Source organism: Notamacropus eugenii, chromosome 7 (genome assembly GCF_028372415.1).
Source record: "Notamacropus eugenii isolate mMacEug1 chromosome 7, mMacEug1.pri_v2, whole genome shotgun sequence".
NCBI lineage: Eukaryota > Metazoa > Chordata > Mammalia > Diprotodontia > Macropodidae > Notamacropus > Notamacropus eugenii.
Genome location: NC_092878.1, coordinates 165,551,341 through 165,566,491, shown reverse-complemented (window position 1 = coordinate 165,566,491; position 15,151 = coordinate 165,551,341). Strand labels below are relative to the sequence as shown.

Below are 15,151 nucleotides of genomic sequence, written 5' to 3'. Positions count from 1 at the left end.
AGCAGCCAAATCTCCCCAAAAAGGTGAAGAAGTCGGGTAGAAACAAACAGGGCATTTGTTTGTTACAGTTAATATACACATTTTTAAATTGTTTAAAATGTATGGTCTTATGTACAGTCTCACTTTAAAATGTTGTTCATTGGCAAACTGGTCAGTGTGTGTGTGTGTGTGTGTGTGTGTGTGTGTGTGTGTGTGTATGTGTGTGTCTGAAGTAAAGGCAGTCTTTGTGTTTAGAATAAAATGAAATAAAACCCACTCATCATGCATAGTAACACTTCCGCATATTATGTGCATGACGGAGGTTGGTGAAGTTGTCATTAAATTGGGGGAGGGGGGATGGCAGCGTATGACTCCCCGGCCATCACTGCTGGTATTTTCAGATCTAAGAATGAGTGAGTCATCCGGGAGGAAGAAAGCAAATCAAAATCGAAGTTCTTATTCTCCCTTTTTAAGTCATGGTGACACTAGTTTCTCTGATACAAACAGTGCAGAAGCCATCACGAAACTGAAAAGCAAACCTAGGCTAGTGGAGAGAACACTGGATTTGGAGTGAGAAAGAACTGGGCTCAAATGCTGCCTTGGGCAGTCACGTGACTTCTCCAGCCCTCAGTTTCTTACTTTGTAACATAAGCAGGTAGCACCCCACAGTCCCCTCCTCTCCATAGTGCTGTTAGTGGCATTCCTGGCCACCTCTATTTACAGACTGATCCTGGTCCGCAGCATCAGTTAAGCAAATCAAAATAGAAAAGATGTCAGTTTTCTCATCTATGGAATGCAGTGGCTGCCCTGACTGAGGCCCTACTTCAATCCCTAAAATGCCTCTTCTACAGAATCAGAGGATCTGGAGCTAAAAGGAATAACAAACGCTTTACAGGTGGAATCACTGGGCCCAGAGCAGGCAAATGAATTGTTTGAGCCTGGAATCCAACCTGGATCATCTGAGCCCTCTATCCAGGGCTCCTTCCACAACCTCCCAGCACTGGCTGTCACTGAGAACCACATCTCTCCTACACTTAAAGGACACTGGACTGGGAATCAAGCAGGCCTGAGCTCAAATCTGACCTCAGACACTCAAGAGCTGTGTGTCCCTGAGCAACTCACTTAACCTCGATCTGCCTCCGTTTCCTCATCTTTAAAATCAGGAAAAAAATAGCGTAGACTTCCCACTGTTGTTGTGAGAGTCAAATGAGATTACATATTCAAAGCACTTTGCAAATTTTTTTGTTGTTGTTGTTCAGTCATTTTTCAGTCATATTCAACTCTTTGTGACCGTACTTGGGGTTTTCTTGGTAAAGATATTGGACAGGTTTGCCATTCCCTTCTCCAGCTCATTTTACAGATGAGAAGCAAAGTAACTCGCCCAGGGTGACACAGCTAGTAAGTATCTGAGTGCAGATTTGAACTCAGGGAGATGAGTCTTCCTGATTCTGAGGGCCACCCTCTATCTACTGTGCCACTTGAATCCTAAAGCTGTATCAGTACTGGCGATTACTGATGAATCAACAAGATTTCTTAGAGAGGCACCTAGTAGGTGCATAATAAATGCTTGTTGGCATTGCAAGGGGAGGGCTGGATCTAAGCAGTATTTCTGTGATGCAGGGAAATCCTGAATCCCATCCCCAAGAACACACTGACCAGGAGTTCTCAATTGGATCAATCAATCAGAGGAATAAAGGAGATGTGGACCAAGCCTGGTCACCTCTATTGAGTCAATCAATAAAAAATATAAACTAGCAGGGAACAATCCATGAAAGGAGAAATACTATGTTTTAGAAGCATTGACAAAAGCATATGGCATGGTACAGAAAAACGTCTTAGGGTTGGTTGAGGAGAGTCATACTGAGCTGTGGGGCTGAGCCAATTCAGAATCTGACCATGACTGAATGGTCTAGAGGTGGAGTGGGTCCATCCAAGCTCTAGCGAGGGAATCCATTGGGAAGAAGAGGGTCATAGTAGAGAGTATCTGCTTCTTCCTCCCCTCACCCTATTAATTGGAGGATAACATTGTGAACTTTGACAGATCAGAAAACCTGGAGGCCCCTCACATCTCAGCAGTAGCATCCACCATAGTGTAGTGTCCCAGTGTGTCCCAGCAGGGAACTGGAGACAAACTAGGTACATCAAGGAAAGACAACTCCAGGACATAAAGAGGAGCAGAAAGCTATACCATATGTTTACCTTCTGAATAAAAACATTTTTTAAAAATACGGTTTTTTTAAAAAAGTGCATTGAACTCTCATAGCACAGTGTAAGGAGCATTGGTTGGGGGTCAGAAGACGTCGGTTCAAATCTCACCTCTGACATTACTCATCTTCTCTGGGTCTCAGTTTCCTCGTCTACAAAATCAGAGATTTCTAGGGACCTTCAAGCTTTAAATCTACGATCCTATAACTGACTTGCTTTTTGCTTTCAAGCAGAGTGACGAGTGAAAAGACAAATTAGGGATATGACTGGTGTTACTGTGAGCATGTCTTCAGTGCAATTAACTAGGGAGTTTAAGAAAATCAAATGCACATACCATCTCTGCATTATTTTCCATAAATACCAGTCACACAAATGGATATCTGTTGAATTAAATGTTTTGGTTACATTAGACAGCAATCTGGTGGCCTAGTCTTGGCCATGTTGGCAAATTTTTTAAAAAGCATCTTTTTTTTTTCTTTACAAAAGCCACACTATATGCCCAAGGGGGACTTTAAGAAGACTCCACAAAGGGAGAAAAGGTCTTCCAGCAGCCAAGAACCATGAATTATACTTTTGCCACATGTTTTCTCTAAGCTTGCACCTACTTTCCCTTGGACTCCAAATGTCCTTGTGGGAAAGCATGTCCCCATTTTGGAGGGAAGTTTTATACCAATTGTTCTCACTGTATCACCTTAGTAAGTATCTGTTTCTAACAGCTAATTACATTTGACTGGTTAATTGATATCAAGTGATAATCAATAGAGAACACACCAGTAGGGAGGAGATCTTGAGCAAACCACCCTCAATTCCTCTATGTTTCCCCTAGAACTTTGAGGGGAGAAGTTGTCAGTGAGTAAACTATAGAACTCTGGACCATCAAATGGGAGCAGAGGTTGGGGGAGTGTACCCAGAGCCTGTACTACCCAAGACAACACAATGCTGGGTTCACTTTTCATGGGGAGTCTGTCTTATGACCATTACAAATTTTCTATTCATAATAAGTCTTGACCTACCTCCTTAGAAATTACAAAACAGGAAGTCATGAAACCTGAGACAGGCTTCAAACCCAGTGGGACATGTCTCAGGGACAATCTTCCTTTCCTCAGAGTTTATTAAAAGAGTCTTAGATGACATTTAAGGACCCATTAACTCTTTATTGAATATGATTGTCTGCTTGTCTCCTTTCCAACTGGTCTTTTAATCATCTTACCCAGAATATGACAGAGACTTTCTGAGCTGCACGTGGTTGGCTTTAGGAAGGTGCATGCATACCTCATATATTAATACAAATGATATGCTTCAGACACTCCAATAGAGTCGTCCTCCAGTGGAAGCATGAAGGTGACACCGAGTTACCAAAAGCTCTGTCAGCTTGGCAGCAAGGCTCGGCCAGCCCTGAAAAGGCTGCCCCAGCTATGGCATTCAATGTCACTAACTCTGGAGATAACCAGAACCTGTGGCCACAGAAATTCATGAAGCCACTTGTGACAGTGCACACACCAGTGTCTGCCTTGCTACATGTGCAGGCAAAGAGACCCCTTTTCGGGACGTTAGTTTTTCTTCACTTACAGAATGAGCAGATTGGAGTAGAGGAGATCTAAGCTCCCTTCCAATTCTGAACCCAGTGATCTGTTTTTGTGGAGAGATAACTCATCTCAGTGAAACTGCCAGTGTTTTATTGGTGTTAAAGGAGTACAGCAACAATGAACAACTGACGAATTAGCAAGGATGAACCAGTGACTAAGCTTATAATTTTGAAACTGACCTATTATTCTGGCTCCAAGATCATTTGGATCCTGGCTCTCTCATGCATCTCTCCCAGGTTCGTGCCCCCTGCACCAGCATGGTATGTATCTTCATCCAAGAAAAATCTCCAGTAACATGACATCAAAGAAAGATCCCTAAACATTTCACTGGAGACCTACACTAGAAACATCAGCCCAGCTGCTCTTGAGGCTGGTCATCTAACTGTTTAGGAACCCACTTCACTGTGTCTCCTTTTCCATGGCATAACAGGAAAAATTTCTTCAGATGCTTTTCTGAAACCTAGGTAAAGTCTATCCACAAAATTCTCCTAAACTCTGACCAAAAACAACAATGAAGATAGATGAAGTGATAATGCTGCTACCTGTGCTGTTTCTCTTTTGAAATGCACATAAATCATTCCCTTTAATAATGTGACATAAAGTTAATGGTCAATAACTAATATTTTAATGTTGGTTATTCGTAATTTAATAATCTAACATTTTGCTGGAAATAAAAGCGAACTTCACTGATCTCTACGTCATAGATTCTAGACTCTTCCCTTTTCTGGAAACTGGGAAATTTGTCCTTCCTAAGTCCCATGGTCCTCTCTTGCTCTCCACAATCTCAAGATTCTTGATACTGATTGCTCAGAAATAACATCTATTAGGTCCTTAAGGACCTAATAGGGATGTGGTTTGTCTGGCTTTTGAGACAAACACACTAAAGGCAGTCAGTTTTCAAACACTTATTAAACACATTGTTTTCTGATCTTTCCAGTCTTTTTCCTTGGCAGAGGAAACTGAAGGAACTCTTGCAAAAGTTGAATTCTTTTGCATGCTCTTGGTCATCTGTTATTATGTAATCCAGCCCAAGCTGTGGTCCTACTATCTGAGATCCTTCTCCAAGATAGCTTTAAAACAAGTTTTTGTTGCACCTAGCCTTCCTGAATTTCACCATCTCTGACACTACGCTTCCAAGAATAGTGCATCGATCCTCAGTTTCATGCCTTTGATTCCATTGTCTAGAAATATCTCATTTTGTTCTTGAGTTACCCATCCTTCTCAGACGGGATTCTCCTGTCAAATTTTCATTCATGGGATCCTCTCTTCTTCCCTCATACCCTTTGACATCTGCTTTCCATAATCCCAGACCTGACTGGCTTTCCTCTCCTTCTCCATCCCGAAGGAATGGGGTGGGGGTCACTTAGGGTGCCCATTCTTTCTGCTCTAGTCACCAGGTCCATTTTGTATTCTCAGGTCCAAACAAGCAGCTCCCCTTGTTGCTTCCTCCAACTTTGGAAGAATTATATTATTAAGGCAAATTAAAAGTTGAGTTGTTGCTTGGCTCTTGCAGCTGTCAAGAGAACTGAGGTCTCCATAACTCAGATATCATCCCTCTGTGCCAGGTTTATGATCTATCTCCAGAATCCCTTGTTTATTGGCTGATCCTAGCCAAGTGGTTCCTAGCAAACTCCCAGAGCAAAATCCTCTCTGTCTCCCTCCACTGATCCTCACCCAAATGGATTCCATCATGTTTCTCTCCTGGAATTTCTCGTTGGAATCTGTCTTCTGACTTTCCTGCTCTGTGGTTTCCATTTACCCTCTTAGAAATCAGTCATATTCTTTTTCAATATGATATTTGTTCTATAGACATTATAGTTAAAAACCCAGTTTGAGTCTCAGTGATAGAACTATAAATTTGGATTTGCCTCAAGTCAAACAAACAAGCATGTATTAAATACCTACTGTATGCTCAATACTTTGCAAAGAGCTGCAGATACAAAGAAAGCAAAACCTCCCTGCTCTCCCTGAGCTCACAATCAAATGGGCGAAACAGCACAAAAACCACTGTGCACAGTCTAGAGATGGAGAAGTGGGACTGGGAGTAATTTCAGAAGGAAGCCACTAGAACGGAAGAGAATTGGGGAAAGCATCTTGGAAAAGGTGAGATTTTTCACTAAACCTTGGAGAAAGCTGGGAAGCCAAACTGAAGAGAGAGAACTTCAGGTCTGGGAGATGGCGGCTTGTGGGGAGGGTCAGGAGGAGAGGAGGCTGGATGATTGGGCAGGAGGAAGGAGGACAAGACGGTGAGGAAGACATTTAAAAAGTACACAGGGAATCTTATATTTGATCCCAGAAGTGACGGGAGCCATGGGAATTTACTGAAGGGGGATCGGACCTCCCCTGTAGGGAGATTCCTAGGATTTGGGTCTCTCCCTAACCTTGATACCCTTACTTGGGTTATTTTCCTGGAGATATTTCCTAGAGATATAGCCTATCCTGTGCTATCTCTTCTTGGATCTTGTCTCCTGTGAATTTCTGCTTCTATCTCTGGATATTCGTTCTCTGTTGGTGTACCTGCTACTCATGAGATACCATCCATGAGCACATTCACGTGGGCCATTTTTTGTCCCTCCTCCCTTTTCTGTTTAAGTTTATCAGATTTACAAGGGACCAGGTGGTCTCTCGTTAGGTGCCTTCAATCCCTGTTTGAAGAGGAGACATCTCTGAGCACTTGTTCCTTACACAGTCAGTCAATCACTCCCTCCTGTTCATTCATACTTCCCAGCAGACCCCAGCCCTGACCAAGTGCATCATTAGCCTCAGTAACCTCCTCATGAGGCTGACCTCCACCTATCACCACAGCACCCTGACAACAGATCCAGAGGCCTCAAACTAGATCCCGATTCGCTGTCTGGCACCCTGGAGAATGGGAAATGACCAGAGAAAGAAGAAGTCTGAAACTGTACAAGGATATCAGCAAAGCCAAGGGGAGTCTGGCATGGTGGATAGAATGCAGGAGCAGGAGGCAGGTGGGCAAAGGTTCAGACTTGCCTCTAGTTCTTAGACATTGTGTGACCATGCGCAGGTCACAGATCCTCTGGGAACCTCAGTTTCCTCCTCTGTAAAATGGATATAGAACACTTGTAGAACTTGCCTTCTAGGTTATTACACAGTTCAGGTGAGATGTTTGTAAACAGTAAAACACTATAAATGACTATTCAGTGTTACTACGTTAAAGATGTTTTGTTGATAGCTTCTTGATAATAATCTCATATGCTCCCTTCTCAGGAAGCAACGTAAGCACAGACAACTAATCCAGTAACAACTTTGGGCCCCAGAGATACAGTTCTGCCCTTTATCCCCCACCACTATGCTGAGAGGAGGAGGCATGCTTCCAAAACCGTTCATCACCGTTTTTCAGTCTGGCTTCTTTGGGGCATTATTTCCACTTCCAGTTCCGTGCTCATCACACTCTATATGGCTAGCATTATTCCTGTTTTGTTAGTTACATAGTAGGGGACACTCACCTCTTGAAGCAGTGAGCTGCAGTGAGCACCCAGCAGCTGCTGATGAGCGTGGCCCCACAAAGAAGTCTGTGGTCTCCATGGGACAGCTTCAGCCGCAGGGCCACCTGCCAGGGCCAGCCACCCCTACAGAGCAGAGATGCCAAATGTGGCTGTTTGTGTCATTTACCAAATAATGCAGAAAGGGGGCAGGGGGCAGGAATGAAGTGGCTGGAATGGCCTCGGGGGTTGGCTCATGGAGGTTGGGGCATTACTTAATCCCCTTGACGCTGCCAACCTGAAAATGTCACCCATTGGCAGCCCCTAGGATCTGCTTACAGACTCCAACCTCCCTGCTTCCTCCAGCCCACTGGAAAACACATTTAATCCTCTCTCAAGTTTCATAATATCCTACAAAGGTGCTCTCTCTCTACTTTGATCCCCTCGCCTAAACTTGACTAAGCAATCTGACAGAAGACGGGCACTCCCACTGCGAGGAAGCTGAGCCCGTCCAAATCTCCCTCATTTCACAGGGAGTGGACCAAGGACTCCAGAAAAGAGGAAGCTTGTCCATCGTCACGTAGCAAGGGAACATGGCATTATTCGCTATTCAAGCCCACAAAGTGACAGACCTTGGACATCCTCTGCTAAGTCACCTTGGTCCTGTCACACAGGTTTTGGAAACTCAGGGCAAGGCCACAGTGGAGAGAATCCTGAACCTGCCTGCAATTAGAAGACCCAGGTACAAATCTTGGCCACTCACTTGTTAACTCGACCTTTGACCAATCCTTCCCCCCTCTCTGGGACTCAGGGATAATGATGCCTGCCCTAAATATCTCATAGAGCTGTTGTAAGAAAAACATACTGTGCACTTTCAGGACTAGAGAAACAGCATTCCTCTCTATACCACAACACTTAAATATGAAAACCATGATTTCATTGGGGTCCATATTCCCTTTGCTGATTCTGATCATGACCCCTTTCCATCCTAGACAGAAAGCACGGTGCAGGAAAAAGAACATTGACTCTGGAGCCAGAGGACCTGTGTTCAAATCTCGCCTCTGATGCTTGCTCCTTGTGTCACCTTGGGCAAGTCATTCACCTCCCTGGGTCTCAGTTCCACATCTGCAAAGGACCAGACGGTCTTTGAGATCTCTTCCATTCCTTCATCTTTCATTCTATGACTGCACAGATGGTTGTCAGGAATATTTGTGATTAAACACAGTAGCAACCTGAGGCCAATGTAGACACTGGTTTTGCCAAACTTAATTGGATTGATCCTGGGATGACAGATAAAAATCTATTGCCCAGCCATATCCCAAACCTTTCCAGTAGGCAAAGAAGCTAGCACTGAAAAGGACAAGCCCTGGAAAGCCCAGGGTCCTGGCACTCCCTGATGGGAGGAGACCCAGAGCCACATAGTTCACTAACCATCAATGCAGCCATAGCTCCTTTCTTTATGTTTAACAGAAAACACAATAGCTAAGGTAGAAATAGAATCTAACTGGAGAGATGAGGGCCATGTGTAATTCTACGAGAGTTTTTTTTTTTTTAATTGGCACCTACGAACAGTTCCACTGTTGAGTATCATTTTACCGTAAAGAGTTTTTCCCACCAATGATCCTCTTCTGCCTTCGGTGGAGTAACCTCAGACCACAAACAGATGAAAGGGAATCTAGAGAGGAAACAGGACATTCATTAAACTCTCACATTATTGCTGGAGGCCCCCACAAGCCAGGGACATGCATGTTCCCACCCATTTAAAACCACCAGCTGGACTGTGTCTTCCCTTGGAAAAAAAAAGACGACTCCACTCATCTAAAACACCTACATTTTTCTAAGTCAGCCAAGGTGCTTTGTGTGTCTCCTAGCCTCCTTCTTTTCCTTCCCTTGCCTTCTTCCTCCTCCTCCCCAACCCTGAGGAGACTAAGCAGAGCATCTAGAGTCCACTCTGGCCAATGTGCTCTCTCCAACAACAATTTCCCCTTCTGAGGTTCTTTCTAGAGATAGGACACTGGCTTTGTGGTGAGAGGTTCTGAGCAAAAGACTTTCATCAGGGGAGGAACATGACTGAAGTATTGTTTGATCATCAGAACACGCAGACTGCTTGGAGTGGGTACAGCCTGATGTCAGGGAGGTCAGTGGAAAGTGAGAAAGTGATCATTCAACTCAATTCCACCATCAGTTATTAAGAGCCTACTATGTACAAAGTCTGGGGCTAGGCCTAGGCCAGGAACGACAAGACCTAAAGGAGTTCTAATCTGCTTGGTAGGGAGGAGGAAGAGAGAAAGTGGTATATGGAGCACAGAGCAGTAAAATACAAGGGAGGGACCCTAATAGTGGGGAGGGCCAGGGACAGGCTCAGGGGCCTCAACACTCAATCTGAGCCTTTTTCAGAAATCTGAGAGTCAGAGGTGATGAAAGCCTGTGTTCCAGCCATGGGGAAGGGCATTCACTTAAGTGGGATTGCAGCATCACTGATCTTGAGCTGGAAGGGACTTCAGAGGTTATGCTGATGGGAGGATGGATTAAGAAGCAACCATGGAGGCAGGAAAAACAGTTAGGGGGGTGAAGGCGAAGGCCCTAAATAGGGCACTAACTGCAAGAATCTCAGGAAGAGAGCCAACATCTACCTCAGAAAGAATCAGCTGGGTGGAGGAAGGGGGAAGGGACAGGTGGATGTCGCTGCTGGTTGTGACAAGGAGCACTGGGAGGTTTGGGGGAAGGGCGGCTCTAAGTCAGGCCAGACGATGAGTTCAGTTTTGGACGTGATGGGTTCCAGGCGCAGCTGCAAACCTCCAGCAAGCAGAGGGGATGTGGGATTTGAGTTCCTGAGGGAAACTAGGACTAGATAAATGGAGAGATCTGGCAGCTCTCTGCCTAGGAGGGAGGTCACAGTTTGGGAGCAGAAAAAGCCTGGGATGTGGAGTCAGGGAAGTCAGGTTTGAAACCTGACTCTGTCACTTCCTAACTTAGGAAATAGGGTAACATGGAAAGCACCATATAAATGATAGTTATTACCCATGCAACCTCGTGCAAGTCTCTTTGCCTCACTGGGCCTCAGTTTCCCCATTTGTAAAATGAGAGAGGTAGGTGAAATGCTAGCCAAGGTCTTTTATGACCCAGAATGTATAATCTGATGATCTTATAGCTTAGTTTCTGCTCCTTTCTACCTGTATGACCTTGGTTTCTACCTGAATGACATCTCTAAGCCTCAGTTTCCTCAGACTTCAAAAAGAAAGGATTATATGACCTCTAAAGTTCCAGATCTATGGTGGCGCTTCATGACTGGGCTCAAATCTTGCCTTCTGGAAGCGGCCTTTCCCAGACTCCCTCTCCCCACTTGAGCCTACTGTCTTCCCTTGGAGATTACCTCCAGTTTGCTGTGTGTACATATATCTTACCGATACATGGTTGTCTGAAAGCTACCTTCCTCATTAGGAAGTGAGCTCCTTGAGGGCTAGGACTGTGTTTTGGCCTGTATACCCAGCACTTAGCACAGTGCCAAGAACCTAGAATATACTTACGAAGCGCTTTTTGGCTCTCAACCTTAGGGAAAGATAAAATTTCCAAGGAAACAGTGTACAAAAAGAAAACGTGGCCAATTGGCCTCAAGTTCCTCATCTGAGAATACGACAGCCTCCAGGACCCTTTCCATGACCCGTGAGCCTGGAAGGCATGATCGGAACCTTGAAACTTCCAGCAAAAGAAACTAAGGATGCCTGGGTAGAGGAGAGGTAGCAGGCACCTAGATTCCACCTAGGTTATTTGATCTAAGTGGCACTGTCTCACCCAACTAGAAAACCTTATGAAGAACTTAATCGAAGGTAATTGTGTTCCACTCAGGCAGGTGGAACTTGGGCTGGGATCAGGGATGATTGGGAAGTAAATAACAAGTTCAAAGTCATGTCTCCCATCCCCATTACAATGGGTCCAGTTCTCATGATATTAATTTTCTCTTATTACTTGCTAATCAATCAGAACTGACTGGCACCCTCAAGAACACCCAGTCTTCCAAAGGCATATAAGTATTGAGTGTGTTCCATGAGTGGTCTTTGGCATTTGAGAGGTTCACCGATCCCTTTTATTAATTATATGCTAGCATAATTAGTAAAATAATTAATTACTCAGAAACTATGTCTCTGAACTTTTTAGATGTCATTCTTAGAAAGATCAAAATGCAAGCCTGTTTTTCCATAGGATGCAAATCGTGCAGAGCAAGTTAAACCCAAATAGAAAAGGTGTCTAGGGGACCCCACTGGGAGAACCTCTGTGACATACATGGGCGGCCCTCTGAGAGACCAGACCAGAGGAGCCAGTGGGGACGCCTTGCACTGGCAGAGGGGGCTTCCTCACCCAGAGGCCCCCAAACATCTGCCAGGATTTCAGGAAGGATTCTCACCCTTATTACTGTGCCCTGATGCTTTTTTGACAAAATAGTCACAGATCACTCCAGCGTCCTCGCTATGACGACAATTGTGCTTCCCGATGTCTTGTTTGATGCAGTCTGCGAGGTTCCTCTCACTCCCAGTGCACTTCACATTATCCGCATGGATTGGGCCTTTTCCTTCTCCGAAATAAGCCATGGTTCTGGCTCTGGCAGGACCCCTGGAAATACAGCAGCATTGCCAGGGTGGGTTTTTCGGGATTCTTGAAAGGACACTCAACCTTTCCTAATACATCCATCATGTATCTAGAATCAGGCCTAATTTGTGAGTTATTTTCGTTTCATAATTCATTACTTATCTATCATCTTCTCAATGAACACTCTTCATTTCAGTCAGTGCAGACACCAGTTAAAATAATCTATTTTTCTAGAAGATTCCTGATTCCTGCCTCTCACAGTGGCTATGGGACCCTGGACAAATCACCCAATTTTTCTTGGTCTATGAGATAGGAATGAGTTGCTGATCTGCATTCAGGTAAAAACTTGCCACACCGCGAGTTCCCTACAAAAATGAGATCACACACACGCAAAACTAAGTTAAAAATTTAAAAATAAATTAAAAATGGAAAAAAACACGAAATCACAAGTCCAGGTTAGACCCAAATAAAATTCTACTGAAAAACTTACCTTTAGGTAAATAAGAGAGGGAATAATGACAATTTCCATACCCAGCTAGCTCGAACAGAGCAGGCTGCCTGATGAGGAGCCTTTCTGTCCCAAGCCATAGTGGTGCCGCCCTGGTACGATACTCTTCTTGTATTCGTGCACATTACTTTTTTAGCCAAAGAGGTCAAAACTTGAATAAATGTAAATGTTCACGTTACGTTTCACCATCTTGAGTGAAAGGAGTGGAGAAGGTGCATCCTTTGGGGGCGACTCACATGGTGCCCTCCCAGCCTTTGCTTTACTTGTCAGTGTGAGGCAGTGAACATCTACGGGGCACCCACTGTATACTCAGCACCGTGCTAGTCCCTGTCCTTAAGAAGTTCACAACCTAATAAAGGCCAAAAAGGAAGCTGAAAATTGGAAGTGGCGGGGCGGGGCTGCAGGGATAGGAAGGGAAAGTTCCAAGAAGTCTAAAAGATTAATTTCCTTCTCTGTGAAATGGGGATAATAGCACCTTCCTCTCAGAGTTGTTATGAGGATCCAATGAGATATTTGTGAAGTGCTGAGCAGAGTGCCTGGCACCTAGGAAGCACGTTACAAACATTTACTGTTAATATTAGATCCCTGGGAGGCAGATGCTATGGATTTTATGGATAAGAAAACTGAAGCAGGTCACATGATTTGTGCAGGGTTCACACAGTCTTCCAGACTCCAGGCCCAGCATGCTAGTTACCGCACTACCTTGATGCCTACTATACGGAAGTGTCCTTTTTAATATATCTGAGACTCAATCCTGGGCTCCCATCCTCTGGAGTAGGGGCAGGGAATCTGTGCCTTGAGGCCACATGCGACCTTCTAGGTCCTCAGGTGTGGCCTTTTGACTGAGTCCAAGTTTTACAGAACAAATCCTTTAAGTAAGTGGATTTGTTCTGTGAAGTTAGGACTCAGTCAGAGGGCCTTACTTGAGGACCTAGAGGGCCACATATGGCCTTGAAGCTGAGGGTTCCCCACCCCTGCTTTAGACTCACAAGCTTGATTTGTGGGTAGGAGTTCCTACTTACTCTCCATGTGGAAGCCCATCTATAGATGGGGAGAGCTCTATATCTACACTATACTTCATGTCAAACTAAGCTCTCACTGCATCGTTGTTGTTGAGTTGTATCTGACTCTTTGTGACCCCATTTGGGGTTTTCTTGGCAGAGATACTGGAGTAGTTTGCCATTTCCTTCTCCAGATGATTTTACAGATGAGGAAACTGAGGCAAGCAGGGTTAAGTGACTTGCCCAGGGTCCCACGGCTAGGAAGTATCTGTGGCCAGATTTGAACTCAGGAAGACAAGTCTTCCTGACTCCAGACCCAGTGCTCTATCCACTACACCACCTAGCTGCCCATATAGCCATTGATTTAGAACGAGAAAGTACATAGAAGGTCATCTATTCCAACCTCCATATTTTACAAATGGAGGATATAAATTAAGAAGTGAATTGATTTGAAAACAAGTCCAAGGACTTCCCGCTGTACCCCAAATATATAATGGAATATTCACTACAGTCCTTTTTTTCTAATATTGTGAAAGAAGCTTATTTTTCAGTTAGTGTAATCCTAATCCTCCAAAGCTTCCCCAACATGTGGAGATGGTCCTGGGTTCCCAGAGCCAGGGGTAGTTGAGCAAAAGTTCAGGCAGTTCCTACTGACCTGCCAGGGACAAGTTTTGTGGTGTGGCTCCCCCAGGGCCATGCCCCAGACCTGTCCTTTGTTACGTGTATGACCCTGGACAAGTCACTTGACTTCTCTGGGTCTCTGTTTCCTTTTTTGTAAAAGAAGGATTTTGGAATTAATGACCACTAAGATTCCTTCCAGCTCCAATCCATGATTTAATATGTTTTTAAGAAACACCAGAGGATATGAATCTCTATGTTGGACTTGGAGCGAGTTAATACTGGAAAGTCTCTTGGGTAAGATGAAGAGATGTAGGACTCCATTATACAGTGTTCCAAAAAATATAAGCAGTGGCAAACTTTACTGCACTAAGACTTTTGGGACACTTTGTATATGTGTAAAGTGCTTTGCAAGCCATTATATGCTATATTCATATTTGCCTTCATTGTTGTGTAGCTTAGAGCTGTCTTGGAGATGCCAGCAACAGCTATTGGCCTACAACATGTTGAAAGTGGTATGGCTGGGGAAAGTTTTTACAGAGAATTCCGGGAGAAAGATGCAGGAAAGAAAAGAAGAGAGTGAGGAAGCAGGTTTGCCATTCCTGTGGGAATCCCCCCTCTTGGTGACATGAGGGAAGATGCCCAGACCCCAGGTGTTCCAAGCCCCCTGGCTTCTTCAGAGACACCACCATCAGTAGGCCACAATGCCAACTGAAGTGTCTTCGAGGCATTGTCCTTCTTCAGATTGGAGAAGAACATTAACTGAACAACTCCTGTGAGGTCTGTCTCTCGCTCTGAGCCATGAAGGAGAAGGAACCCAAGTTCAAGATCAATTTCTGCTCCTTCAGGAGCAGCACCAGACCCTGGCCACTGTATATCCAATGAACTTCCCTCTTCTGCCCCATTTTTGCATTATGTCTTCCCATGTTCATAAAATAAATTATTTGTGCCTCCCCTGGTTCCCTCTCAAAAATAAAATGATGGCTCTGCTGATGAGTTCTATGTCTGTCATCTCAGGAGAAGCCTACCTAAAAATGGGGAGAATCATCACTAGAAGGGCAAAGGGGTGAATTTTTTTTGGACACTTCAGCTCTTAAAGATGGTTTACAAAGGCAGAGAAGAACGAGACTATACTCTGAGTCAGTACTGGCCATACCCACGCAATGAAACCACAAGTCCTTAAGAACTGAAATATTCATTAAAACTGTTTAGAAAATAGTACAA

The 15,151-nt window shown here is 44.4% G+C and overlaps 1 protein-coding gene across 2 annotated transcripts in view; it reads right to left on the bottom strand.

Moving 5' to 3' along the window:
* Positions 1 to 15,151, bottom strand: part of PRSS12 (serine protease 12) — a 77,636-nt gene that overhangs the window by 10,170 nt on the left and 52,315 nt on the right. Inside the window, exons 9-11 of one of the 2 annotated variants that reach the window (XM_072625375.1) lie at positions 11,619 to 11,824; positions 8,813 to 8,891; positions 7,241 to 7,363 (exon numbers count right to left, since the gene is read on the bottom strand). In XM_072625375.1, coding sequence (XP_072481476.1) covers positions 7,241 to 7,363; positions 8,813 to 8,891; positions 11,619 to 11,824 — 408 coding nt within the window. The remainder of the gene's footprint in view (positions 1 to 7,240; positions 7,364 to 8,812; positions 8,892 to 11,618; positions 11,825 to 15,151) is intronic. The other variant, XM_072625377.1, reaches the window with a different exon arrangement.